General features: G+C 39.9%; 3 protein-coding genes across 4 annotated transcripts; 2 read left to right on the plus strand and 1 right to left on the minus strand.

Moving 5' to 3' along the window:
* Positions 1–8,377: 8,377 nt before the first annotated feature.
* Positions 8,378–15,537, plus strand: LOC138630429 (bactericidal permeability-increasing protein-like). The gene is made up of 16 exons (XM_069714788.1): positions 8,378–8,444; positions 10,103–10,213; positions 10,303–10,417; positions 10,506–10,637; positions 10,749–10,904; positions 11,018–11,081; positions 12,382–12,442; positions 12,521–12,612; positions 12,719–12,895; positions 13,460–13,519; positions 13,602–13,769; positions 13,851–13,918; positions 14,012–14,054; positions 14,138–14,201; positions 15,088–15,164; positions 15,337–15,537. Exons 2-16 carry the CDS (start codon positions 10,111–10,113, stop codon positions 15,376–15,378), a joined length of 1,422 nt encoding a protein of 473 aa, XP_069570889.1. The 5' UTR covers positions 8,378–8,444; positions 10,103–10,110; the 3' UTR covers positions 15,379–15,537.
* A 1,088-nt stretch (positions 15,538–16,625) lies between these two features.
* On the minus strand, positions 16,626–21,710 carry cdk5rap1 (CDK5 regulatory subunit associated protein 1). Of its 2 annotated transcripts, XM_069715654.1 has the most exons (12): positions 21,262–21,710; positions 21,035–21,138; positions 20,854–20,888; positions 20,647–20,747; positions 20,356–20,566; positions 20,115–20,235; positions 19,040–19,270; positions 18,744–18,841; positions 18,581–18,636; positions 17,963–18,093; positions 17,680–17,829; positions 16,626–16,829 (listed from the first exon to the last, which is right to left on the minus strand). In XM_069715654.1, the coding sequence occupies exons 1-12, from the start codon at positions 21,539–21,541 to the stop codon at positions 16,641–16,643; spliced, it is 1,707 nt and encodes a 568-aa protein (XP_069571755.1). In that variant the 5' UTR covers positions 21,542–21,710; the 3' UTR covers positions 16,626–16,640. The 2 variants fall into 2 exon arrangements, with proteins under 2 accessions (XP_069571755.1, XP_069571763.1); XM_069715662.1 differs by lacking the exon at positions 21,035–21,138 and having other exon boundaries at positions 21,262–21,415.
* A 1,515-nt stretch (positions 21,711–23,225) lies between these two features.
* Positions 23,226–26,229, plus strand: ghrh (growth hormone releasing hormone). The gene is made up of 6 exons (XM_069715673.1): positions 23,226–23,320; positions 23,540–23,630; positions 24,415–24,519; positions 25,654–25,758; positions 25,895–26,015; positions 26,094–26,229. The coding sequence occupies exons 2-5, from the start codon at positions 23,551–23,553 to the stop codon at positions 25,971–25,973; spliced, it is 369 nt and encodes a 122-aa protein (XP_069571774.1). The 5' UTR covers positions 23,226–23,320; positions 23,540–23,550; the 3' UTR covers positions 25,974–26,015; positions 26,094–26,229.
* The last annotated feature ends 7 nt before the right edge of the window (positions 26,230–26,236 follow it).

Here is a 26,236-nt window from a genome sequence, read left to right on the forward strand (position 1 = left end):
TTATGAGCTAAAATAAATGAATGATTTCATGGTCCCTACACTATGATGATTCTTGTCATCTTCTAGCTCCATCATGAGGTTAAAATGTATCACTTTGAGTGAAATTTCTCAACGATTATCAAAGTTGAAATCACCAAGTTGAAATGTGTCCAATAGGACTTCTTTGATTTATGACCAAACTTTATGCCACCCGCTCAGCTCTAGTTTGGGTTTTTAAATTACAATAATGGACATGATTTGTTGCACATCATACCCGCCAAATAGCATGTTAATATTGTCATAATGTGCATGTTAGTCGCTTTGCGTCGGCATTAAACTTTAGATCTAGTCTCACAAAAGCAACCGTGGCTGCTAGGGTTGGAAAGAGATGAACAAGTTCCAGCATCAGTAAAGTCTGAGAGGGAATCTTTTGCACAAAGAGGAAATTAACATTTGAAACATCAAATATGAATCCCAGTTGTCTCAGTCAGAAGACTTTCCGTTCTGAGGAAGCCAGACCCCTTTATGTTGAAACTGTCTCTTTGGTATCTGCTGGTGTGAAAACCTTTGTGGTTGGTCATCGTGAGCACGATGTGCGCGTTTTACTGTTGCACTGATGCCTAATTTCCAAATACAGCTCAAATTACTTCAAAGTACCAATTGGAGTCCTTGGCATGAGAGGTGTCTGAAGGAGATACGGAATTGGAAACTGTCCAGCCATTTAGGAATTGGATCACTTGCATCCATCCATTATCTATACCCGCTTTAACCACTGCGCTGCCCTGGATCACTCACGTGACTCATTGAAAGGAGGAAATGACGCAATTGCTCAACAGGGTCCAGTAAAAGCTGTGATTTTCTAAGATTCCAAGCAAATTTGTGTCCTTCGTGTGTGTGTGTGTTGTTTTGAAATAAATGACAGGATGTCCTTGAGGCTCTTTCATCCTCAAGGAAAGAATAGTATTTTGTGGCCACAGTGTGACCACAGGGTGCTCGTGCCATCTGTGTCATCCCATTACTTGACTGCCAGAGCATTTCCAATGTCTAATGCCCTAGACTTATTTTTAAGATACAGAAGTTCATAGAAATTATAAAAAGAGAGAGAGAGATAGTTTTTAGGGGTGTGACACAACGTATGAATGCAACATATGTTTAGTTTGTGCAAGCAGCTTTTTAAAAATATGCCAAATGATCTGTTGTCCATATTTCCCCCTTAAGCATTCGTAACTGATTTATTTGAATGAATTGATTTTTGGAGGCTAGTTCTTAGTCTGCTGTTGGTTTACGTCAATACTGTAACTAGGGAAGGAAGAAGACAGATTAGTAAATAGATTTGCATCCAATTTCTGCTCAGCCCTATAAGATATATACATAGACCTATACAGTATATATATGAGTATGACAAATGAATCACTTGCTGGGTCCATAAAACTGCTCTCTTATTCTTTGTGTGCTCAGCTGCTCTAGATTCAACACTTTGATGATATCCCATTTTCAAGTATTGGACCTGCACTTTGAAAACAGCTGTTCAATTTTATAATAATCTGTGTTTTGCTTTTTCATTTGTACAAAATGATTATAATTATTTCCTTAAAGGTCTATGTGGAGACAGATGTGTGAATAATTGATCATGTAAATAAATACATATATAGCCACTAAGTTATGAAATGATTAAAAATGTCAAACTGATTTACACAATTCTGCCTTTAGCCACAAGGGGGCAGGAGTGCATGATTTCTCCATCAGCCTCACACTCATATGTGGCACTGAAATGAAAAGCCTACACGTTATTAGGAACACATAATGAAAGAAAATAACGATAGCATTAATAATAGCTTTACATTAGGGAGCGTAACTCCATATTCTTAATTTGTTTCCGATGAGCCTCTCTAGGGTTGATAAAAAAATGTACTGGTTTAACAGTCTATTGTTTAAATTAACACTAAATATTTAGCAGGGGAGGTTGAAACGCCATCATTGAATAGGAGTGGTTGTATAAGTTCAGAGTCTGTAATTAAAATTTGTCCAACGGCTACTACAAACATTACAGTGCCTCCAATGTTTTTCAAAGCAGCGGTGTGTAGGATTAGTTAGTCAACCGTGGAGACAAAAAGGAAATTGTGTCTCTGTTGCAAAGAATGAACTGAACTCTGTGTGAACCCCTCCTCGAAATATACCTCCACCTCCTGTTCGGCGAGCTGCAGAGCATCTTTGCCCTGACCGATGTGCTCCTGCTGCTCAGACATTAGGCAATGTCCTTATGCTGTCCTTAGTGCTGTGACTTCTGATATATCTGATATATCTGACCTACAAATGTAAATTCATGTCACCAATCCATAATGCTTGTCTATATTCTGTTCTTCGAGAGCTTGTGTTCAGCATGTTTGACACAAAACTGTTTATATGTACAGTTTTAGTATTGTTTTTTTTAATATGCTGTTGTATTTCTTACTTTTGTATTGGTAAACATTACGTGTGCATGAATTCAAATTTGTATTGCCTTTGTCACACCTTTAAAAGGTACAGTTCAACATTTTTGGGGGAAATATTCTTCACTAGTTAGATGAGACGATGTTTGAAATCGCTCCCTGTTTACTACGTAGTGCACAACATTAATGTAACGACAGTAATATATACTAATACAGACAGTAGCGATAGAAATTCCACAGTGGAACCAAATAAAATGGGATTAATAGTTTATTTGTTTGTCACCATATTATCTTATTGCTTCCTGTATGCTGCTGTAGCAAAAAAAAATTCCCCTCGGGGATTAATAAAGTAACTACCTAACCCAACCTAACCAGAATTATGGGAAAACTATCAGCCCGATTTTTATCAACTGGGTAGAAGAGTGTAGCAATGGCCAGAGAACAACCCAGTAAATTTAGATAGGGCATTTGGTGCACCATGCCATACATTTTAAAGTCCAATAGGCCATTCTAGAAATAGGATGACACTGTATACCAATGCACATCCACATACATATCATGGAAGATTTTGGTCTGCGATGTCCCAGTGCCCTTCTAGTTTTATGGACGTCACATTTTACAGATGTGAAAATTACTGTTACACGACTTGTTAGCTGACAGGTAATGACACAAAATGTCCATTAGAGAGCGTCATGATTTTCAGTTTACTGCTCACTACTGAGTACCGATTAATACTGACGGGAGATCTGAACTAGTGAACTCGAGAGGGATTTTGGACACAGCCCTGGAGTTAGCAGGTGAACGCAATCCTGGATTTGTCCAAAGTTTACAAAACATGCCTACTCACAATTTTAAAGAGTTACTCATTTTAAAATACATTCAAAAACATGTAAAGTGTAACTGTGATAGATAGATATTTTCCACCTTTTGTATAAAGGTTATGATTATCTGTCTTGATGAATGTTCCAAAACTATGCTTCATTAAGAATGAACAGGCTATTATTTCTACCCATTACAGTCAGTTGGTGGGTCTATTTATGGTGGTTATTTGGTTTTTAAACTACTTACTAAGGAAGGAGGCATTCTGGGAAATGCTCATTTATTTTCCAATTACCTTTTGTCCCGGTACTCAGTGGTTCAACCTTTCAGCACGGAGCTCTTCAGCAACTGGACAAGAAGCTAGTTAGTAAAAAATAATAATAATAATAATGTTTTTGCATTCTGTGAAATGTTTTTGTGTTTTCTGATGTGTTTGTGTGTTCTGTGAAATGTTTTTGTGTTTGACCTTAAGGGCCACGTTATTGATAAATATATTGATAAAAAATAAGTTTTTGCTGTTGTTTGTTTGTTATATCTGGATGGAACATTTCTAAAGAGTCCGGGTTTGAGTGGGTTAGACGCTCATAAAGTTCTTCACCTCTGTTGCTCCTTTTAATATTGGATATCATCGATATTCATGATACATATTTTTTCTTTTAGTTTTTGTGGTTGAAAAGCTTCAGAGAAAATCTGTTCAAATCCGGCAACAAAGAAAATCTTTAGGATGTCCATAAGTAATTGTAATTATTTCAACTGACTTTTTATGCTTGTTCAACAACTTAACAAAAGTACATATCGCCACAAAAGGATTGTCCAAAAAAAAAAAAGAGAGAATGACTTTAGGAGGGTCTAAAGGAAACGCTCCATCCAAATATAGTTAAAATAATTTCTTCAGAAGAAAAATAACATTTTACCGGAAAATTTTGAAAGGTAGGTTTAGACCCTCCTATCATTCCTGTTAATGATCATTCTTCCAACTCTTCATCTACAATTCACTTAACTAAAGCAAATTGTCTAAAAAATAAAATAATAATAATAAAAAACAGTGAGAGAAAACCTCAAGATATACATGCGTAAAATAACACTATTGAAATGAGGTTTCTCCAGAAAACTTTCTAAAAAACGTAAATGAAAAAACTTCTACAATAAAGACCATACAAGAAGGACAGGGTCTTTTGGGAATGTTCTATTTAGTCTTTTTAGAATAAATATCTTTCCTAATAATTTACAGTTCATAATGTCTAATTGATTTCTTACTTCTCAGTATAATAACTGATGAGCAGATAAAACACATGTGCAGAATAAACCAGTGTTAGATTGTTAAAGTAGTATGTGAACAGCAGCAAGCATATATTTGGATGAAACATTGCCAAATGGTCGTGGTTAGGGTGGGGTTTAGGGTTAGGGTGGGGTTTAGGGTTAGGGGTGGTTAGGCCATCCATCCTTTGCTTTTGTTACCGAGTCATCAGAGCGAGATATTTGAGTGACCAATAAAGGTGTTTGCTCATTATTAAAAACTTAAAACATTTAACCATGAGGAAAAATATTTAGGGAAAGACAACGAGGAAAAATGGGTTATTGCGCAAACATATATGTTTGGGAAATTTCACATTATTTAACCTTATTAACACTGCTGTATTAAGAGACATTGAATGAGTTTGTAGGACCATTTGGAAACTGCCCCCATGAGTACAAGAGGCCGAACACACTTTCAAATTGCTCTGGAGTTGTGACGTTACATGTAAATGATTGAAATGACACGTGGATGACAGTTAGCAGCAATATTAAAAGATATATCCAAAAAATCTGAGAATGTTCAATTGTAAAAAAAAACTACCATTACATCAACTTAGTCCTGAGTTAATAATCATAATAATGTCCGAGCAAACATTGCATCACCTTTCTGCTGGCTCTCTCAGACCATTTCTAAAAGCACTAGTAGGCAAGTTGTCAACTTTGGTCCCTTGAAGATAAATGACTTTGCTATGTTTTTTTTCAGGCTGGTGAGGCCGTCAGTGGTCAAATAAAGAATTTGAATTATAGCCTCCAGGGACTGTCCAAAATCTCCACATCTTTACCTATTACATATTCAATCATCTGCCAGTCAGGCTGTCCCAGCTGTTCCCAATGGTACTACAACCACAATAGCAACTGCTGCCCCCTCCTCTTATCCTCCAACACCATCTGCTGCTGCACCTACTTCAACACAACCAGTTCTGAATTTAGGAATGGTGAATATATTGACTGATATATGTATATATATATATATATATATGCAGTTTGTCCCAGTTTTCTACAAAAGATACCTGAATCATTGGATTGTATTATGATCCCTAAAATATAAACACATTTGGTGAAGAGGGAGTGGCGCCAGAAGGCAAATCTTTCAATTTACCGGTTGACCTACGTTTCTGACTCACCCCTCTGGTCTTTTGCTTTAGGTAGTGACTGTTGAAACCACCAATTGTTTTCCCCGAGTCCGTTGATAGAAGCAGTCTTCAGGCAGTTTTAGTTCTTAGCTTATTTTTATTAAGCATAGCATACAAGATATCTTGGCGAGCCCAACATCAACCAGAGGTCTCTTTGTTGGAGTCTGACACATACAGATCAAGCGCACACTTTTATACAGTCCTGGGCATTAGAACTAATGTATAACCTCTCGTGCTGAGCCTGTTCTACTTACTTCCTCCTTTCACTTACTGATTTACTAGTCTCATGTCTGGGTCGTTACTAGTTCAACGGTTTTCTATACCATATATAGAGTTGTTATCCTATACTTGGACTCTTGAACTCTCTCTTCCCTGTTTTGCAACAGGTACACCCAAAGGTCAGTTACGCTGTGTACGTAACTTCCGTATTTCGTACACGTGCTAAATTCCTGCATAAGCAATGTGTTCTACCATGATTACAGCCAACATATATTACAAGCAATGTGTTATACAATGATTACAGTCAGTATATATTTTGAGCATACAGCCTATGATCCCTCATATGCACTAAGCAGAGCTATATCCCACATGACCAAAAGAACGACACGGACGCAAGCAGGCTGAAATGAGTTTCCTCCGGGCTCAGCTTTAGAGATAGGGTAAGGAGCTCCAACATCCGGAGGGAGCTTGGTACTCCAAGCAGCTCTACTGAGCTGCTGCTCCTCCCGTCAAAAGGAGCTAACTGATGTGCCTTGGGCATGTCTCCTGGCAGCCCATCCACTGGGAGTTTTCTGGGCATGTCCAGAGAGAGATAATACATCTCATCTGGCCGAAGAAAGCCTTGGGATCCTGGATCCTCAGGACGCCACCGTGACGCGACCCTGGATAAGTGGCAGAAAACAGATGGATGAGATTCAAGCCTTTGCACCCACTCGCAGGTGTTTTTAATCTCGCCATGACAGCGTAAATAAAGGCAGAGGAGAATTCCTGCATTCAAATGGTGTTGTGTACACGAGAAGAGTCCATATGAACGGCCCCCCTCACGCGGTATTAACGAAGTTGGAACTCAAAGTGTTCTATATGCCTCAAGTTGACGTGTTTGCCAATGTTTAAGGAAATGGAAGCGACCATGGAAGTTCCTTTTTTTGTTGGATGTTAGGCTAATATATTGTAATTTTAGTTCATAACTTCATAACTTAGATAATAGGCCACGTCTGAGGGTTCAATTCAATTCATACAATTTTCTTCATGTAGCGCCAAATCACAACACAGGTTATTTCATGGCACTTAACACATCAAAGTCCTTACGGTGGAACTTTACAACATTAAACAGATGTTGATCTTCCCAAAGGTCTCATCTTTTCCCTTTGTGCCTTTGCAATTCCTGCATTACTTTACCCCTCTATTAGCTAAATTCTTGGCCTGTTTGGCGTCTGGACTGCGTCCATGTTGGCATTGCCTGGCAACAATGTTTTTACGACTTAACCAATTGAAAGCCAAGCACACTGTGAACACCACCATGCCGTAACCCTAAGGTCACACGTTCCATTTGAACGCAGCATTAGGCAAATGTAAATCAAGCACTAGTACAGGCCCAGATGTCAAATGAGCCACAATAATGGAAAACCACCATGGTTGTGCAAGGATTACTAAATTAATTTCCGTTTTAGAGCAGATTTAAATAAAAGGAAGTGCAGCAGCGGTAGCCGGGTCTTTAGCCAGCATTCAGTCAACTTACACGTTAATCTTTCATAAAGTAACACTTGACCTCAACTTTAAGATGTGAAACAAATGGTGAAAACGTCTACGGGACTTGAAGAGAAAGTAACATAAATTTGTATTGACAGTTATTAAATTGTTCTACACAGTGATAAAACAAGTGCCATCGTGTTGCAGTTAAAGTCACTGCCATCATTTTTACACCCAAATCTGAAACGTTGAAATGCTCCTGTCAAGAGCAGGGCGACTTTACTTTCTATTCATGCTTTGCTGTGTGTGTTGTGATGCTAATTGCTGAAAAAGGAAAAACTGTAAAATAATACAACACTCAAAGGCCTATTTTCCAAGGAGGAAGATATTTTCATTGTGCTGCACATTAACCCTGTGGGGGCATGCCTATTTTTTTCTCTTACGATGTAAAAGCTCTTTAAAGGTAATAGAATAATTAACCTGAATTATTTAACGGTATATGCTGCAGTGATAATATTAATAGGAACTAAAAATTTCGCACAGAGTAAAACAGAAGTATAGGCAGACTGATATGATAAATACACCGTTTGTTGCTTTTTCATAATCATATCTAATACTTGCCATTGTTACACTTGCATAACAGGTCAAACAATACTCTCTGGGGAGCAGAATTTGTTGAATAAGTATTTACAAATTGACAAGGAACTTCGTTATTGGAAATTCACACAAGTAACTGAACCAGCCAAACCAGGAAAAACACAGACAGAGCCAAAGTTGTAGACAAAAACGTGTTCAACCAATGTTGAGCTTTGCAGTAGTTTTTACTTACTCTTTATGTAAACAACATTTAGATAAGCTATTTATTTCTCCACTCCCGTTAGTCTTGTGATTTTTAAGAGATAATAAAAGAGCAGGGGGGGCAGTTGATCAAGAGACATGTCAGCTCTTGAGGTTGCTAACGTTTGCACGGTTATTTCCTTTGCTGGGTTCACTTCCTCAATATTTAAGTGAATTAGAAGCCATGTGCCTCTCTCTTCCTTTCACTCTGACTCAGTCACATCAGGCGAAATCGTCCGGTCCAGACAAACTGCTGCTCCAGGTAAGACTGTGTGTGTGTGTGTGTGTGTTCGTTGTTTATGATAACAGTATTTTGTAGAGATTTGAGGCTTGACGCTTAATGTGCATAAAGATGACCCAGATATTTACCACATAGATGTCAAAAGTTGTGAGAATGAAGTGTAATATCTGAAAATATTCCAAACAAAGGTCCCTGGAGAGAAAAACTCGTACGTGTCCGGTTCATTCCGTTTTGTTTGTACAACTAAAATATTGCAAATTGAGTCACATTTTGTCGTTTAATGATGTGCCCAGACCTTTGTTAAGATCCGAACAATCTAGAAAAGTATTATGTGTTTTGTGCATTGTTAGTGTTCGTGCTCAGAGTGTTTTGGGATTTGCATTCAGATCAAATATGAATACTTTGGCATTATTGAAGAAAGTGATGTCTAATTTGTGTCGTCAGAGGTGATGAATGTTTTTGGTTTCCAGTATTTACTTGCCGAACAGCTCTTTTACACTGTGAGTTTTGTTAGTAAAAGGACCTACTGGGCCATAAAACAAAGAAAATAACCCACCTTCTCCCTCTTCTGCACTACAGACCTGCACACAAAACACCGTTCAGTCAAATATCTTTAGACTCGGTGTTGTTAGAATTGTTCAGAGCCCAATTATCTCAAACGCATAGATTACAGCAAAAATAATCATGGATAAAATTGGATCGATTTTTTTTTTTTTTTCCATTCGTTCACCAGCTGATGGGAGCTCAAGATCATGGACTAAAGGAATTTGACAGCTGAGATTTAAAGCCATGTGTATTCTCTCATACTGAGATATTAGAATTGTAGCTCAAAACACCATACTTATGAAGTTTAAAAGTAGTACTTTTTCAATTTGTAACACCTGTAACACTTCTCCACTGACTTAAATATTTACAACAGAAAAAAAATTGTGGACTAGGTGTTGTTTCTCAGTCTAATTTAATAAACATCCAGCTTGCCTGCTGACTTATCAGAGGTCATGTGGTTTCAAAAGAAGCAATGACAGTCAGCCCTTTCACGAGCCTCGATGAAACCAGGCCTGTCCAACCAACCTAAGGTAGTGAAAAGTGATTTAATCAACCACTGTACTTGCATAGAATTTTGAGGCACTTCCACATTCTACTTCCAATCCACTTTTATCACATTGTAATAAAAACATCACACCTCTAAAAGAGGAAGTCTCGATTAATTGCTTGGGAAATATCAAAAATGCCAAAGACACAAAAGCAGAACGTTTGCTCTGTTCCCTGTTGCCTAACTGCCTGAATATTGTGAACAGGTTCAGTTTTAGCAAAAACCCTTGTTTGCGTAAAGGTTTGCTCATCCAGGCCGAACGAATCAACAAACCAATCAACAACCAGTGGGGGATGGCCCCAATGTGTGAGGACATTTCAGTAGTTCCAACAATGTTGAGTTTCAGTACACAACTAACAGTATATTGGTCAATACTGATTGTTTAAAGGTTGCACCAATAGTTTCAGAATGAACCCGAAATCTACCCCCATTAAGATGCAACGACTGGAAACAACCCTTTATAGAGTGTACCCTCACCCATATATTCACACAGTGAATTTAAGTCTGGTAATAACAGACTTGGTTTACAGCTCCATGTTCAAAGAAATGTAACACTTTGCTGATTATCGTGTTCTTTATCTCGTAGGAGTCAAGATGTTCCTGTGCTGTTGGCTGGCTCTGGTGGCTCTCATCCCGATAACTTTAAGCACCGATCCTGGGGTTAAGGTCAGGCTGACAGAAAAGGGCCTTGAATATGGTAAAGCATGTCGCAAAAGAATCCACTTTTAGTCAAAAAGCACTGATCCCTTCAGAATTTCATCGTTACATTTTCTTGACTTTTGCCAGGCAGACAACTGGGCATTGCTTCCATTCAGAAGAAACTCAAATCCGTCAAGATCCCAGATATTTCAGGGAAACAAAGGGTGTCTCCCATTGGCAAGGTCCAGTATAGTTTGTCAAAGTAAGGCACCACTTTATTCCACACGCCTCAAATATCTGTTGGAAACTGTTATGATTACTGCTTTTACAAAAAAAATTGTTTCTTCTAGCTTGCAGATAGTAAACGTGGGATTACCTCAGTCTGTGGTGGCTCTGGTGCCGGGAACTGGAGTCAGACTGTCTATCAGTAATGCCTTCATCAGTCTGCATGGAAACTGGAGGGTGAAGTACCTCCGTATAGTGTAAGGGAGAAAAAAGATCTTCCGCAGTGCATTTACTTTTTTTTTTTTTTTTTTTTAAATGCAATCCGTTTAGTTAAACAGAAAAAAAATGCAATCTCTGTCTCTCAACAGAAAGGACAAAGGCTCTTTTGATCTGAATGTGAAAGGACTTACTATCACTACAAATACTGCCATCAAAAGTGATGAGACAGGCCGACCAGCGGTCAGTAGTGTCAACTGCGCAGCATCTGTTGGCAGCGCGACCATCAAGTTCCACGGTGGAGCCAGGTAAGAAAAAGCCCATCATGTTTGAACCCATCTGAAGAGACGTAAAGATGTTTTACCAGTTGTACTTGTCACGTCTGAAGTGTTGCATATTCCTCTTTTGTGGTTTGTTTCAGCTGGCTGTACAATCTGTTCAAAAAGTTCATTGACAAGGCTTTGCGTAAAGCTATGGAGAAACAGGTGAGGGTGCACCAGCCTCATTGCTGCACTCAAGAGGCCCAGCCTTTGTTTCTGGGGTCACGTTCACAACAGTATTGTATTGTACCACAAGGAATCCTCCTGAATGCAGCTCGGTTTTTAACTGTGGGTTTAAGATTGTCCATGAAGGTGCTCAGAACAACTTTTACTGAGGAACTCTGAGGCGAAAAGAGGAAGTGGGGGACCAACTCAGAGTGCATGTAGTAACAGCATTAATAAGTTAATAAACAAAAAAAACTAAGAATTCGGCATTTAAAAGTCCTGTAAGTAAAAGTATTATCAGCGAGATGTAGTCATAATAATGAAAATCCCACTGAGTGATACATTGTTTTAAATTACATCATAATTTAAATTAACAGGAAAGAAATAAAGTATTGTAATCTGCTCATCATTTGAATACTTTTCCCATGATTCCTGAACCAAATTTGATTCAATTTGAGATTAAAACTCTACCAATACGCATCTCACCTCATTGTGAGAAGAGGCTTCCATAGTTTTCTAATACGCTTGATTCCCTCATCGCCAAAAGCTGTATGTGCAAGCATTTGCAGCACCTTGGACTCAAGCCCGAGACAAACAAAAGGAGCAAACGAAAACGCAAACAGATACACAGAAATGCTCCATGGATGAAACAGGACCAAAATCATACGAGGCCTAAAGTAAGCACTGATACTAGAGCTTAACGACACAAAAATATATAAAAGGTATCTGGGTATATCTTAGATAATATGAAAATGAGTTTTACACAACACAGAAAAAGAAGCCTGAGGTAAATTTGTTTTTTGGGGGGGGTTTTTGCTAATAGTACACTAGTGGACAATAAACTGCAAAATATTCTGCCTCCTTTACATAAATTTGTCACATGTGTTTCATAGTGTAACTGAATGGATCACTGAGGAAAATGTGTATTTACTTTTATGTATGTGTCGCCGTCACAGAAATGTGTAATTTGTTGACTTTTACAGTTTTTGTAATACAGTATAGACCAGTACATACAGTTTATATGTTAACAATATTGGCCATATAAGTATATCAAAATTGTTTCCCTCTCTTCAGTAATCTTAAATAAAATTAGACCTAATATAGCGGCATTTGTGGATGAAATATTCATTTAGAGAAGTCTTTATTCTACTGTTGGTTCACTGATAACAATTCTGAAGTGCTGAGAATATGTATTTTTGGGAGCTTTTAAGAATGTCTTTCTCCAGTCAGAAATCACTGAATAGTACCAAGTTTCTTCTGGTGACTAAAAATATAGTTTTTCTGTTTTTTATTGATGCAGATCTGCCCTCTGGTGGCCAACTCAATATCCGATTTAAACGGTCAGCTGAAAACTCTCAATGGTAAAACATCCTGTTTCTACAATAACCTCGATGTTTTACTGATGTTGAACGTACGAGTGACTTCCTATCTTATCACAGTTGTAGCCAAGGTGGACAAGTACGCAGAGATTGCATATTCGATGGTGTCGTCGCCAACAGTTTCCACCTCTTTTATGGATCTGAACTTGAAGGTGAAGAATTGTGCACTGCTACATATTCGAGAAGGATCTAAAGATACCGTATTGTTATAAATAAACTCTCGTATCACATTTTGTTTATATGTCCGTCCATTTTCAGGGTGAATTTTACAACATCGCGAAGCACGAGGAGCCTCCATTCTCCCCCACAGCCTTCTCCCTGCCGCCCAAGACCAACAACATGATGAACATCGGCATATCCGCCTTTTCCGCTAAAACTGCAGCCTTCGTTTACAACAAGGCCGGAGTCCTCAGCCTGTACGTCACTGACGACTTGGTACGTTGCCGATTCTTGGTGGCTCTCCACTGGTCTGACCTCAGGACACAAACCTTTTCACAGAAAAATACTGTAACACACAATGACTTCATGCTCTGTAAAAAAAAATTTTTTTAAAAACCATCAAATAAAAACTAAAAAAAACAACAAACAAAAGTGCAACTAAGACTACAAACCTAATAAAATGAAAGGTATATATATATAGAAGTTTAAACTGCTGAAGTTTCAGTAACCTACATTAAAGTGTATGAAACAGAAAATTAAAGTCAGACTTGTTTCATCTTTTTCCTGTTTACAAATGCGCCAATGGGAGCTAATTACAGATATGAGGACATTAGTTTTGGTTGTCTCATGACAACGCTGGCAGCATTTTGGTTACTGCATCTGCGTTACCTCATGGAACATGCATGTCCTTCTAAAGTATCGAGTATTTTTTTTGTATTTATTTTTTTACCCACTCTTGGGTTGCATAGTTCCCACTAGTTGAGAACCACAGCCCAAACACGCCTATTTTTTTTATGACTTCACGCTGATCTAAAAAACTTTCCTGCACTGTTACAACAGATCCCGCAATTCTCTCCCTTCCGACTCAACACCGGAACTTTTGGACTCTTCATCCCGCAGGTGAAAACATATTTCACAGATTTTATGAGAAGTATAAATGTCTTTGGCAGTTTGTCAGCTGTGTCCGTCTATTTCTTTTTAGATTGCCAAGCAATATCCGGGGCTGATGGTGAAACTGTTGGTGAAGACGGTGAAAAATCCCATCATCACTTTTGAACCCAACAACGTGACAGTTCAGGCCTCTGCCACGGTGACGGCCTACGCTATCCAACCCAACGCCACACTTTCCCCTCTTTTTGTCCTCAACTTGGTGAGTTACACCGATGACGTGATAAAAGGTTGTCGTGTTATTTAGAAAAACACTTGAACTTTTCAACCGTTGTCTCGACAGGAGACCAGCGTCAGCGCCCGTTTGTTTGTCAGTGGAATGAGCCTGGCTGGAGCTGTCACCCTCAACGAGTGAGTAACAAAAAAAATAAAGCTCCGAAAAATGGGGCCAAGAGGTCGTTATGAAGATGAACCTCACATTTTAATTTTCCCTAATTTGCACAGAATGACTCTGACCCTGGGCACAAGTTATGTAGGAGCGTTTCAGGTGAGAGCTGCATTTTAATCCAAGTTACAGTGTGGAGGCAATCTTCATAAACGACTAACCCTAATCCTAAACCTAACCTACAGGTTAGCTCCCTCAACCGCATCTTCCAAGTGGTCCTTAATGTGGTGGTGATACCCAAACTGAATGGTGAGTGTTTGAATTTTCACTTTGTACAAGTGCTTTTCAACCAAAGGTTGCAGGAGCTTTAATTTCCACGATAACTAACATGCAGAAACTTTCCCAGGGGTACAATTTGCTCAGTGGATAGTTAGTTATGTTTTGACAGCAGGGCCAAAGCCCCAGGAAGGGTGTGCTGACGTATCAGTAGAATGACAGTCTCACATTTCCTCTGAAAGTTGCATTCTGACAACAGCGGCTGGACTGGGTCGTTATTTGAAAGTTATAAGCACAATATTTTGCTCCCAAGTGTGGTGGCGAAGAACTGAAGTATCAGACGAAAATACTCGAGTTAAGTACAAGGGCTTCAGTACAGTGCCTGAGTAAACGTAGAATTAATTGGAAAATTCTTTATGTACAAAGTTCCAAATGAACCAAGGACAGGATCTACTGTATATTGCAGATTCCTTATCGGACCTTTGTCTGCTAATTTACAAACTGTCCTTACCCACACGCAGGCTAAATAGGATATTTAGCTTTAAACTATGTAAACGAAATTATTAGAACTGTTAAGCTTCATTTTTCTCTCCACACAACTGTGTATATGTTAAAGTTAGCGTATTCATTCTTAACTTTAAACACTTCTTGTGTGTAATAAAATATCTAATTTATTTTAAAATTGTTATTGTAAACTCACCGATTGTCTTAAACTTTGTTTTAATCTTGTGTGCTGCGGTTATTATACTTCTTTTTCATGTTTCATGATTCATTTTATGTAAGAATATTTAAAGCTGCACTCAGTGCATGAACTGTGCTGGATGGTATTATACAAGCTCAGTTAACAATACCGCTGAGCTGTTTGCAAAGTTGGATTTTTGTGATTTGTTGATCTAAATTTATGAATTTGACTTCACAGTTCAACTTGCTAAGGGATACCCCCTTCCTACATTTGGAAATATGAAGCTTGTGAACACCCAGCTTCAGGTCCTGAAGGTCAGAGACTTCATATTTTCCATAAAACAACACGTTTTTTTGCTCGTTACATTTCTTCTATAATGGGAATTTTTAGATATCATGTGACATTAAGATCTTGGTAGAAAACACATCAAACTTCTAACAGCTGAACTGAAATCAAAATCTTAAAGCTGTGAACTGTTTTCTCTAGGGCTACATGCTGATCGGGACTGATGTGCAGTTCACGGGCTGAACTGTATTCCTGCAAAATCCCGGGGTTCTTTTCTGCACTGTGGGATGTCACTGTGATAGCAAAATTATGGCCAGAGTTCCACCCACAGACAGGAAACTCAAAGAAATACTGAATGAGTATCACTTGTACAAGAATTACAAATACAGATCTTCAGATTTCCTTTAAAATGTTGTGCTTTCTATATGTTGTTTTTCTGTCAAATTAACCGTGTGCAAATTTTCTACATGAATTGTGAAAGAGAGCAACAGCATTAGTCCTCCTCCCACTGACTGGTAGGGAAGAAAAAGAAAAAAAAACTTGTCTTGCTGTAATCTTACCCCTTCGTTGATGTCACAAGTAGACATGGGTTCTACATAATTCTATTAAAAGGTGTGCAATCTTCTTAACTTCTGGAATGAAAAGCTTTATCTTGGGATAAGGTTTGAATAACACTTTAAAACATGTTTTTGTGTACGTTTTAAATTGATGGGGAAAAAAAAAAAAAAAGGACAAGCATTTAATATTTAAAGTTGACTCCAGCTTGAGTCCAGGGATTTATGATAAAAATCTGTCAACTGATATTTGTTTTTCAACATAAACGTGTGTGTGTGTGTGTGTGTGTGTGTGTGTGTGTGTGTGTGTGTGTGTGTGTGTGTGTGTGTGTGTGTGTGTGTGTGTGTGTGTGTGTGTGTGTGTGTGTGTGTGTGTGTGTGTGTGTGTGTGTGTGTGTGTGTGTGTGTGTGTAACTCTACATAGGTGTAATATAGGGGACCTTTAAAGCCCCTGAAATCTTTGGTGTAATGGTTTTTACTTGTATGGCACAAAGCCCCACCCTCTCTAAACCAGTGAGCTGAGCTGTGACTAAAAAAAAAAAAAAAAAAAAGAAATAGAGAAAGGTTCTTAAGACATACACTATAAAGCTAATTAAAATCTCATGAGCTACAACCCTTTAAAAGGTATTTTAATAACTACAAAAAAAAATGAGGGAACGTTCATCTCACAGCCAAATTTGATGTATAGATTGTTACCATAAAAAAAAATACTGTAAAATCTTTGATAAATTGTGCTACAATCATGTTCATGTTCGTAATTTTTTAAAGCCTTTAGAATTGTTTATTAAAAAACTGTAATGATGATGAGACACAATTGTAACAGTGACACTATTTCTGAAGGACCATAAACATCTTTCAAATGAAATGCACCATTTAAAAGGCATCTGTGAAAATATTTGACCAACCAATAATATCGTCCGTATGTGTTAGGGTTTCCCTTGGAAGAAAATTTTAAACCTCTTTAAAACTATGCGTGTATCTGTATGAACCGTATCCTACCTTCACTAGCACATAGTCTCCAGCACAGAGCGGCGCAGTGTTGGAGTCTCCAGGCTGAACAGCAACATCCTCTTTTGGGAAAATCACTCTGATATTGCCGTCAGTTCTCCCACACAGATCGTTCGCAGCCCTCTTACTGTCCTGCACAAAAAAAAAAACGGAAAGCAGAGTTGAGGGATGTTGCCTGGTAACGGGTTAAAGCAACACAGGACGGTGGTGCACGGTGGTTATCCATGATGAGCCATGTCACAAATTACCAGTTCAAATTTTTGGTATTTCTATAGAAAATTAGCACGTTCCGACCATCATAAAGAAACTGGTGAAAGTAAAAGAAAAATATCCTCTGCTCCAGTTTGGCGTTATAAACTTGGGTGTGATAGCCATACTTGGGATTTTCTGAGCTACTGATCCAATGCAGTGTCTCCGTTTGTTCTTAAGAGTATACGTACAACAACTGGTTGTAGAGGGAGACTAACAATAGCGTGGCTCCACCTATCTACTGCTCCCAGCTTTAGTCTCCACGGTCATGATGGCTCGGGAACCTCGTTCGCACGAAGGTTCGCGTAGTCTAAATGGCAAAGTGCGATGACGTTGAAGTCCAGCGTTTGTTTCTAAATGTCGGTCCAACAATGGCAGCAGTGGATGAAGTGATAAACAGTTTTAACAGTGTGGAGCAGGAGCAAGAACAATATGCTTCTTTTTTTTTTGAAGTCCTATACTGACATGGCGTTTCTCTCTGCTCTCATAGGCAGGGGGTATTTTTTTGTTTGTTTACAGCTCGGTGAGAGTTGTGCACCGGATACAGTACATGGTCGTCAGTACTAATGGTTAAAGCCTGCTCCAATCGTTTTCACAATGAAGCCGAGGTCTACGCCCACTAGGGAAACAATCCCCTGGAAACTCACACAGTGGACTTGGATGTGGTAATACCAGGCTAACCCAAACAAGTGACTGTGGAGCCCCGTGTGGCAGTCACGTGTGCAGTACTCACTCCCTCCACCAGGACGAGCTGTGTGCTGCCGATGAGCGCAGCATTGACCCTCACAGCTTCCTCTCTGAACACGCCGATGACCTCCTCCAGCCTCCGCTGCTTCACCTCTGCTGGCACGTCGTCTTGAAGCCGGTGGAAGGCGTGCGTTTTCTGAACGTGATGACGACAGCGCATTAAAAAAGGATCAGTCATTTATGGGGTCGCCACTAAGGGAGTAGTTGGAAAACCAGCATGGATTGAATTGCCAAATGCAGGACATTCTAGTGGTGGAACAGGAGCTCACCTTTCGCATACTGTAGGCATAAAGGAAGCCCACGTTGTAGCCCACCTCTCTGATTAGAGACAGAGTCTGCTGGTGGTCGTCCTCGCTTTCACCACAGAAGCCAGAGATGAAGTCACTGCTGAGACCAACGTCTGAAATGATGTTAAACAGACGAAGGTTAAAGGATTTCATGCGATTCCAACATTAAGTTCCAAAGAAATACCACAGTCCTCCCAGGATTTTGATGTGATTTCAAAACTGAGGCAACATCCATCTCTTTTCCCCGCATTCATCCCTAATGCACCTTCCAGATATCAGATTGTATCTGCAGTGCCTTTTGCGCAAACTGAGTTTGAGAACAACTTCTGGCAAGTGATGCTGATGCCGTATTATGTACAAGTAAAAAAAATAGCTGGAATCCTGTGATTTTATCGAGTCAAGTAAACGTTTGTGATTGATTAAAAGAAATAGCAACAAGCCAGAGTGCGCCCCCCCCCCCCAACCCCCTCCCTCCCTCCACCTCCCTTCCAGAATGATATATTGGGTGCAGGCTGACCATTCTTTAGTGCTGGACTGCGAGGTGGAAATAGTTCTGGCTATGCAGACTAAGCGGACAAGAGCAGAAACCTGATTTTATACCTGGAATGATTCCTTTAATGTTCTTCACAAGATCAAGGTAGGCTTCTCTGGTATAACTGTACATTTCAAGAAAAGACACAATATTAGAACATTCAATGTAGACTTTACAAACCGACTTGCTTTGTCTACTTTAATTTGCCCAATACCCGTTGTGATCTCTTACCCACGACGCATTGCTTTTAGGACCTGGCTGCTTCCGCTCTGGGCCGGAAGGTGGATCTGCTTACAAATGTTCTCTCGCTCCGCGATCAAATGCAAAACCTGCAAACACCAACACACGGAGCAGGTCAGGAAGCCTCAAATCAACCAAGAGAATACAAGGAATTCATTAGCCAATGTTTCCACGTGAGCAAACAGATTGAACATCTGTATCTGTCACCTGATAGCTGGAAAGTCAACACTGGATCACACAATGAGAGTGATTTTAAGACCGTGTTCACAGCCGTGCCCACAATGTACCTCGTCAGGAAAGTCCTTGGGATGAGGAGAGGTGAATCTGATCCTCATGTCGGGATCGACGCGGGACACTCGGTCCAGCAGGTCGGAGAAGCGCAGACCTCCCCGCTTCGTTTGGTAGACGGTCTTAAAGCCGCGGCTGAGCTTGGTGAGGCCTGAGCTGCAGGACTGCTCCTCTGTCGTGTCCCTGTAGCTGTTCACATTCTGACCCAGCAACGTCACCTCCTTCACACCCTGATAACGAACATCCAGCGCGCACACACACACACACACACACACAAATAACACACACGTCAGACAGTCGTAACGTATTCATTCTAAAATGATGAAGCTGAAATTAATGGAGAAGTCCCCCAATTTATGACACCGTCATACTCACTGGAAACTATTTAAAAGAAAAGGATTTAAATCGATGCAACAGAACCAGTAATGTTGTTTGTTTTGTTGTTTTTAATTCCATGCACTATTCGGTCCCGTCAAAACCCAGCACTTACATTACCCACAATGCAACCCAAACACAGATAGTTCGGTTGGAGATCTGAGCAGCAGCTAATGGAGAGCCTCAAGTTGAGTATGAAGAGCTTGAAGGTAGGTAGGTATATACTTTATTAATCCCCGAGGGGAAATTTTTTTGAACAGAGATCTGGTAAACTCACTTCTTTCTCTAACTCCACACCTCCACATTTAACTCACTTTAACAAGTCTAATCTTCAGACCCCGCTGAACCGTGGCGGACTCAGTTGATGACATCTTTTTTTTACATGTGAATTCCCTCGTCTCTCTCTCTCTGGAACCATAAAAGGCTTCATATTTTAAACACATATACATTAGTGTTTCTGCAAAAAGATGCGTAATATTGGTGGAGTTCCCCTTTAAAATAGCAGTTGATTCCAAGTGTGTCAAAGTAAGTCTATTTTTGGAGGATATAGAATCATGAATTATCTTCATTTTCCCTTAATCAGATCAATATTATTGTGTAAAAAAAAAAAAAAAAAAACATTGATCATAAAAAGTTGTGTGTTCCTGTGCCATCGTTGCACGTCTGACTGTTTTAATTCAACTCCAAGTAATAATTTACCTGGTCAGAGAGCATACGAACTTCCTCGAGGATGGAGCTGACGGGTCGACTCCTCTCTCGCCCGCGGGTGAAGGGAACAATGCAGTAACTGCACATGTTGTCACAGCCTCGCATGATGGACCTGACGGCACACGTGACGCACACAAAGTTATCAGCGGATACACACACACACACACACAATTAAAAAAAAATAATAAACACAATGTTGCAAGCATAACTTTCTCCTTAATAAACAACGTACACAAAAGCACTGTTTCCCTGAGGAGCGTGGTGGACAGGCATGACGTCAGCGTAGGTCTCCTCCAACGACAGCAGCACGTTGCTTGCCTGGTGACCTCCGTCGGCCACGGTGAGGAGGCGGGGAAGGTCCCGGTAAGCGTCTGGACCGGCCAGAACATCTACCAGCTTCTCCCGCTCCAGAAGCTCTGTCTTCAGCCTCTCTGCCATGCAACCTGAAGTGACACGCCCATTGACAAACAACGGTTACCTCTCTAGGACGATCGGACGAGTCTACATTTCCAAGCTTACTGACCCAAAATCCCAATTTTCATCGGTGCGTGGCTCTTCAATCGTTTCTTCTTCATGGCTGTCAGTTGTTGGAGTCTATTCCAAATGGTTTGTTCGGCCTTTTCTCTGTTAAGAAACAGTTAAGTTGTTTCCATTAGTTCGGTTGTAAAAAAAAAAAAAAAAAAGTGTAGCACCCCTCACTGTAATAACTGTCAAAAACACACGATCTTACCTTATGGAGCACGTCACCAGGAGGACCACGTCTGCCTGCAAACACAACATTATCTTGAATCAACCGTGTTGAAAGAGGTGATATTCAAATGGGAAAAAAAGAAAAAGAAAATACACACACACACACACACACACACACACACACACACACACACACACACACACACACGGGTCAGTTGTACCTCATTTAAGTCAACAGTACGTTGATATCCTTTCTTCTGCAGTATGGACCAGGCTATCTCCGTGTCATTCACGTTCATCTGACATCCATAAGTCTCAAAATACACTACAATGAGCACACACACACACACACACACACACACACACACACACACACACACACAGCAGTTTACGCATCGTCCCAAACAATCCAAAATCACTGTAGATGGTTTCGGGCATGCAGACCAACCTTTCCTGGAGTTGCCCATCTCCAAGTGTTCCGAGAGGTAAGCGTGTTTGCCTGAGTGTTCTCCATCCGTAACACGCGTGGTAGAAACTCCTGTGACGAAGTCCTTCAAACTCGGACCTGAGGATATCCGAGTCTTGAACTTGTCCACGGTCGTCCTCCTTTCTCTGGAAGTGGCAGCGGAGTTAGATAATTTGGAGCAGTATCTGGGCAGGGTACGTCCGACGGGTATCCATTGATGCGTCATGGTAAACAGGGGTTTTAAAGTCCTGAGGTACTCCATGCTGAGCCAGCTCCGAGAGCAAAGGCTTTTTGGCGTCTCCTGTCTGTCGCAGCATGAAACAACCACACGCGTTGTTCGCTGTTTCTAGCGCTGCTTAATGGTTAACGTTGCATCATTAGTCTGTCTTATTAAATACATTAATGAGCGAGCTCGCTGTGTCGAGGGGATGACGTTCGAGCGCTGAAGTCACGTGGCGCCAAAGATGGTATTACATCAAGAGGAGTCCCTCCCCGATGCATAGCCCCAACGTTAAAGCACCCCGTTTAACGGCTTATAATTAAAAAAACATAACATAAATAAATATATATATATATATTTGAATGAACATAGCAAAAACTCGACTCTATAGCAGCTAGTGTACAATTGCAACGATCAGGAAGAACGTTTGAGTTCGACAGTCGCCTGAATTCAGCTGCTGGTTCCTAAAACAGAAGAATTATTTTTGTTTTCGCTTAAGATCAGGAGGAGTCAATTCAGTGACTTTTAATTCAGTATTACTCGACTGTTTTTTTGTTGTTGTTGTTGTTGTTGTTGTTGTTGTTGTTTTTAATGGAGTAAGTGTTCGAACACCGACAGAAAACCAAAATGACGGCGAAATAGTGTTTCGCCTGTTCGGCGAAGGTGGAAGTGAACGACGGAGAATCATCTTTGTGTCCCGCTTCGTCCGTTTGCCAAAAATGTCCTCCGTACCGTCCATCGTAATGGTCCGTATTGAAAACTCACCGAATTAAAACAGAGGTTCCGAGGTGAACTTTTGAATCTCGCTTAAAGTCTTGCAGCTGAGGTAGCATTCCTGTGGATGAGAGAGCTCACACCTCTTTTTTTTTTTTTTTTTGAATCAGGTTATTTTAGTCCCAAACCCGGACACCGGGTTCAAAGGGGGGGGGGGGAGCATCCAAAAAATGATCACAAATGTTTAATTGAATTAATAAATGAGCCCAGTGGCATGGTGTACTAATGTCCTTTCATGAGAAGAAACACTTTCCGTATATTTACAAAAATGAATGCAGCATGTTGTCATACATTAAATAAGTGCAAATGAAACATAATATCCCTTTTTGTTGAGAGTCTCTGTCGTGTCATTTTACTGTTTGCTTAATTTTCTTTTGTTCCGTTCAATTTCTACATTTACACTTTTAAAGGTGCTTTTTTTTTTTTCCATTGGGCAACATCCTTTGAAATGAAGGCCCATAGATGCATTCATATTGTCTTGACTGATAGCAGCAGACACTTGGTAATGTACCGCATTAGCTCTCAGCATCGCCACAGCTTTGTGGTGATGGTCAATGTATGAACCATCTCTCACCCTGCCACATTCATTCTTTTTATTATTATTATTATTATTGTTATTCAATTATTTTAAATCATTTGTTAATTTGTGTTTTTAGGTGGCAATGTGCCAACTATTTGTTGGTATATTATCTTACATTCTGAATTATTAAGCTTACATATTACACTTTCGTAATTTTGTATCCAGTGACGGTCATGGCAATAAAGCAAACTTGGTTTCGAATTTTAGTTAGGGAGAGAGAGCCATAGGGCAGAGAGAGTGCATCATGCAGACTATTCAGCTCAAGGAGAGAGGGAGCGAGCATGTGTGATGTGGGAGTGACTGAGAGCTCCAGGTTCAGTATAAACTGACGATGGACACAGGGAAAGCAAACAGTACTGTTCCAGTGTTTCCTTTGTCCAGTCTCTCCTGGCAGCGAGCGATGGTGAGAGTGGAAGGGACCGAATAAAGAGCAACTTGCAGGGATAATCAGAGTTCACATCAAAAAGGTAATTCTGACAAGAAACTATATTATTGTGTATGTTTATGAATGTATTATCTTTGCTTTAAATGTTGATATTTCCTATCCCAGTATAAATGTCTGCCTGCCTCAACTTCAGCTCCCTCTACAGAGCGATGAGGCAGGTCGAGGGAAACTGTGCTTTCAGCGTTTTTTCTAATGTAATTTCTTCTCCTGTCATTCCTTCTGGCTGTCCACTTTTCTCCAGGACTGGCTGTGATGATGGAGAAAGCTGTACTGCTGCTGTTTTGTTGCCTGGTCATGTCTTTATCAGGCTCCCCACTCTACCCATCCATCAGGTAAGCTCTGATAAATTTACTAAAATCCATTATACCGTGTTCATTTCTATTGCTCTAAAAATTTAGGAGTGTTTTGAGAGTCATCCTTTCTCAATGATTATCCTAAACTCTTCGGTTTTGACAGTAGAAATACTGAACAAAGTGGAAGATAATTCCTTTGAGGGAATATTTTTAGTAGATGCCTGGCAAACACTAAAACTCACTCCACAAATTATTTCATTATGTTGCTTAGCTTTAGAGGACAACTGGAATGGTTAGAAAGCCTGAACAAGTAAAATGGAAAAGGGTTATCTTGACATTTACAGCCAGGAAATCCACATGTAACAAAAAAAAAAAAAAAAAAAACACACCACAGCACTGATGTGAGCTCAGTGTGGACAGACTTGATCCAGTCTTCAGGGCTGAAATAATGCTCATCGCCATGCTCATCGTGCGATGTTTTAAACCTTTCGGTGGCTACTTTGCATGTCATAGTTGTGTCCTCTGCACTTGTTATGCTAAAAAGGGTCAAGATGTCTGGATTAGTCACTGTGTCCCATTCACACAGCATCTTAATCAGAGCGTCCTGATTCCAAAGCTGCACAATGTGTACTTTTAAAGAGGCTGGAGCATATTGCAGACTGAGGATAGTCATATCCACCTTAATTACAGAAACTCTGTGTTATAATAATGAAATCAGATCGTGTTCTTGGTAGAAAATGGAATACATTTACTTGTCGGTGTGATGTGGAGATATTGGAACACAATGTTTGACATGAATTTAGTTAATGGGGATATTTGTCAGGTTCGGCCAGAGGGACACATCCATCCTGATGACATCTTCTATCAAGAATCCAACAGCACAGCAGGCCAAAGACCCACGTCTTCCGAGGGAACAAGCGGAGTTGCGGTTTGTGTGTTAACATGGATTCAGTGGCTGATGTAAAATATGGCTTAAAGGATCATTTTACCTACAGGGAATTTTTTTTAAAACACCCATATTTGCTCAATCATCTTAGTTTTGGGTTTATCTGTCTTTAGGATTTCTGCCTCCAACTATGTAGAATTGAGGTGTAAAAGGAGTTTTATATATGACGCTCAGCACCACGAAGAATACCTCAAAGATTTGGGCAAATAAAACTGACTGATCCTGGATTTTCGGGGCTGATGCTGATACTAATATTAGGGAGTAAATATATTTTGATATCAATATATCACGTGTCTGTCAACAGATACATTGACTGGCAATACTGGCTGATAAAGTCGGCCACACGGGTTGAGTTCTAAATAAAACCAGTAGTATTTGCATGGCTAGACCATTATTGCCTAAGTTAGATATACCATCTTGTAATTTGGACGAACTTACCCTTTAAGCTGGATAATGGACGGCATTATGTGCACATAGATAACAGCAGGGATGTAATACACAAATGCGGTTATGTTGCCGCTGTTTCTCAGGTTGTGTATCCAATGTCCCCATGGTAGTAAATGCATTTAATAGTATTGACGTTTATTAACATCACTTTGGTTTAATAAAGTCAACAATTCAATCGTCGATAGGACGCTTTTAACTTACAAGTCTTGTGTTTGCACTCACGTGTAATACAGTAACTTTAACAGGGCAAACAGTAGCAGATCAAAACGAGGCTTCGAGTTGACGTCATTAATCAATCATACGCCTTAAATGTTGATATGACAACTTTGACCGTTCCATTTATTTTTGATTGGCTCTCTCGTACGGCATGCTTTAAATGGGATTGGATCTTCAAGCACTAGTAGACAACATTTCAACTGGATCAAGAGAACGGTGAACATTTTATTTCCTCAGTTGGAGAAAAGAAAGTGAGAAGTGTGTTTCGGTGCGCTCTGGCAGCATTACACCTACGGATAACAGATACATCCCTCATCTACCTGTTTCTTGGTGCTGCATTGTGCTTTACAGTGTAACCCCCTCCCTCCCTGAAAATGATTAAAAAAAATAATAATAATAATAATAATTCTGCAGTGTAATAACTGATGTAAACTGTCCATGTTTGGATTTTAGCTCGGGACGCCACGCTGATGCCATCTTTACAAACAGTTACAGGAAAGTCCTGGGCCAAATCTCCGCCAGGAAATTCCTCCAGACAATCATGGGCAAACGGCTGGGGTAGGTAGCACAGGAGGAATGACAACCCTCCACGTGTGTGCAAATCCAACAGGAAGTTCACAACAGAATTACACAATGAAATATGAATTGTTGGCATTTAAAAAAATAAAAAAAAAAAAAAAAAATTTCCCCACAGAGACAAAAGCGAGAGCTACACGAAACGTCAGTCTGATATCTACGAAGGGATCTATAGATCTTACATCCATCCAGAGTGATCAGAGCTACAGAGGAGTGCACCGGGATGTCCTAAGGCCCAGGTAAATGTCTTCATATGACCTTTTTGTAATATCGTTCCAAGTCAGTATTTGACCTACCCGAGTCTTTCCTCTTTACAGACTTGCTGATCTAAGGACAGGCTGCCACGCACTTTCCATAACCGTCACCACTAGTTCTCTTTTACTTCCTTCAACCTGTTATATACAAATGAAAATCTTGATGTTGTATTTTATTCACATTAAAAGCTGCGGAGAAAACCTCT

This window comes from Brachyistius frenatus, unplaced genomic scaffold (genome assembly GCF_029030835.1).
Source record: "Brachyistius frenatus isolate BFR_SWC_R1_liver_20210118 unplaced genomic scaffold, ASM2903083v1 Contig_4, whole genome shotgun sequence".
Classification (NCBI taxonomy): domain Eukaryota; kingdom Metazoa; phylum Chordata; class Actinopteri; family Embiotocidae; genus Brachyistius; species Brachyistius frenatus.

Excerpts from the sequence above, each read along its gene's own strand:
- LOC138630429 (XM_069714788.1), top strand. The coding sequence starts at position 10,111 with ATGTTCCTGTGCTGTTGGCTGGCTCTGGTGGCTCTCATCCCGATAACT. Across the intron at positions 10,638-10,748 it reads GTGAAGTACCTCCGTATAGT|AAAGGACAAAGGCTCTTTTG; the intron begins GTAAGGGAGAAA and ends GTCTCTCAACAG. Across the intron at positions 14,055-14,137 it reads GTTATGTAGGAGCGTTTCAG|GTTAGCTCCCTCAACCGCAT; the intron begins GTGAGAGCTGCA and ends CCTAACCTACAG.
- cdk5rap1 (XM_069715654.1), bottom strand. The coding sequence starts at position 21,541 with ATGGAGTACCTCAGGACTTTAAAACCCCTGTTTACCATGACGCATCAA. Across the intron at positions 21,139-21,261 it reads GATGGGCAACTCCAGGAAAG|TGTATTTTGAGACTTATGGA; the intron begins GTTGGTCTGCAT and ends TGCTCATTGTAG. Across the intron at positions 18,637-18,743 it reads CTAAAAGCAATGCGTCGTGG|TTATACCAGAGAAGCCTACC; the intron begins GTAAGAGATCAC and ends TGAAATGTACAG.
- ghrh (XM_069715673.1), top strand. The coding sequence starts at position 23,551 with ATGATGGAGAAAGCTGTACTGCTGCTGTTTTGTTGCCTGGTCATGTCT. Across the intron at positions 24,520-25,653 it reads AGGGAACAAGCGGAGTTGCG|CTCGGGACGCCACGCTGATG; the intron begins GTTTGTGTGTTA and ends TTTGGATTTTAG. Across the intron at positions 25,759-25,894 it reads ATCATGGGCAAACGGCTGGG|AGACAAAAGCGAGAGCTACA; the intron begins GTAGGTAGCACA and ends ATTTCCCCACAG.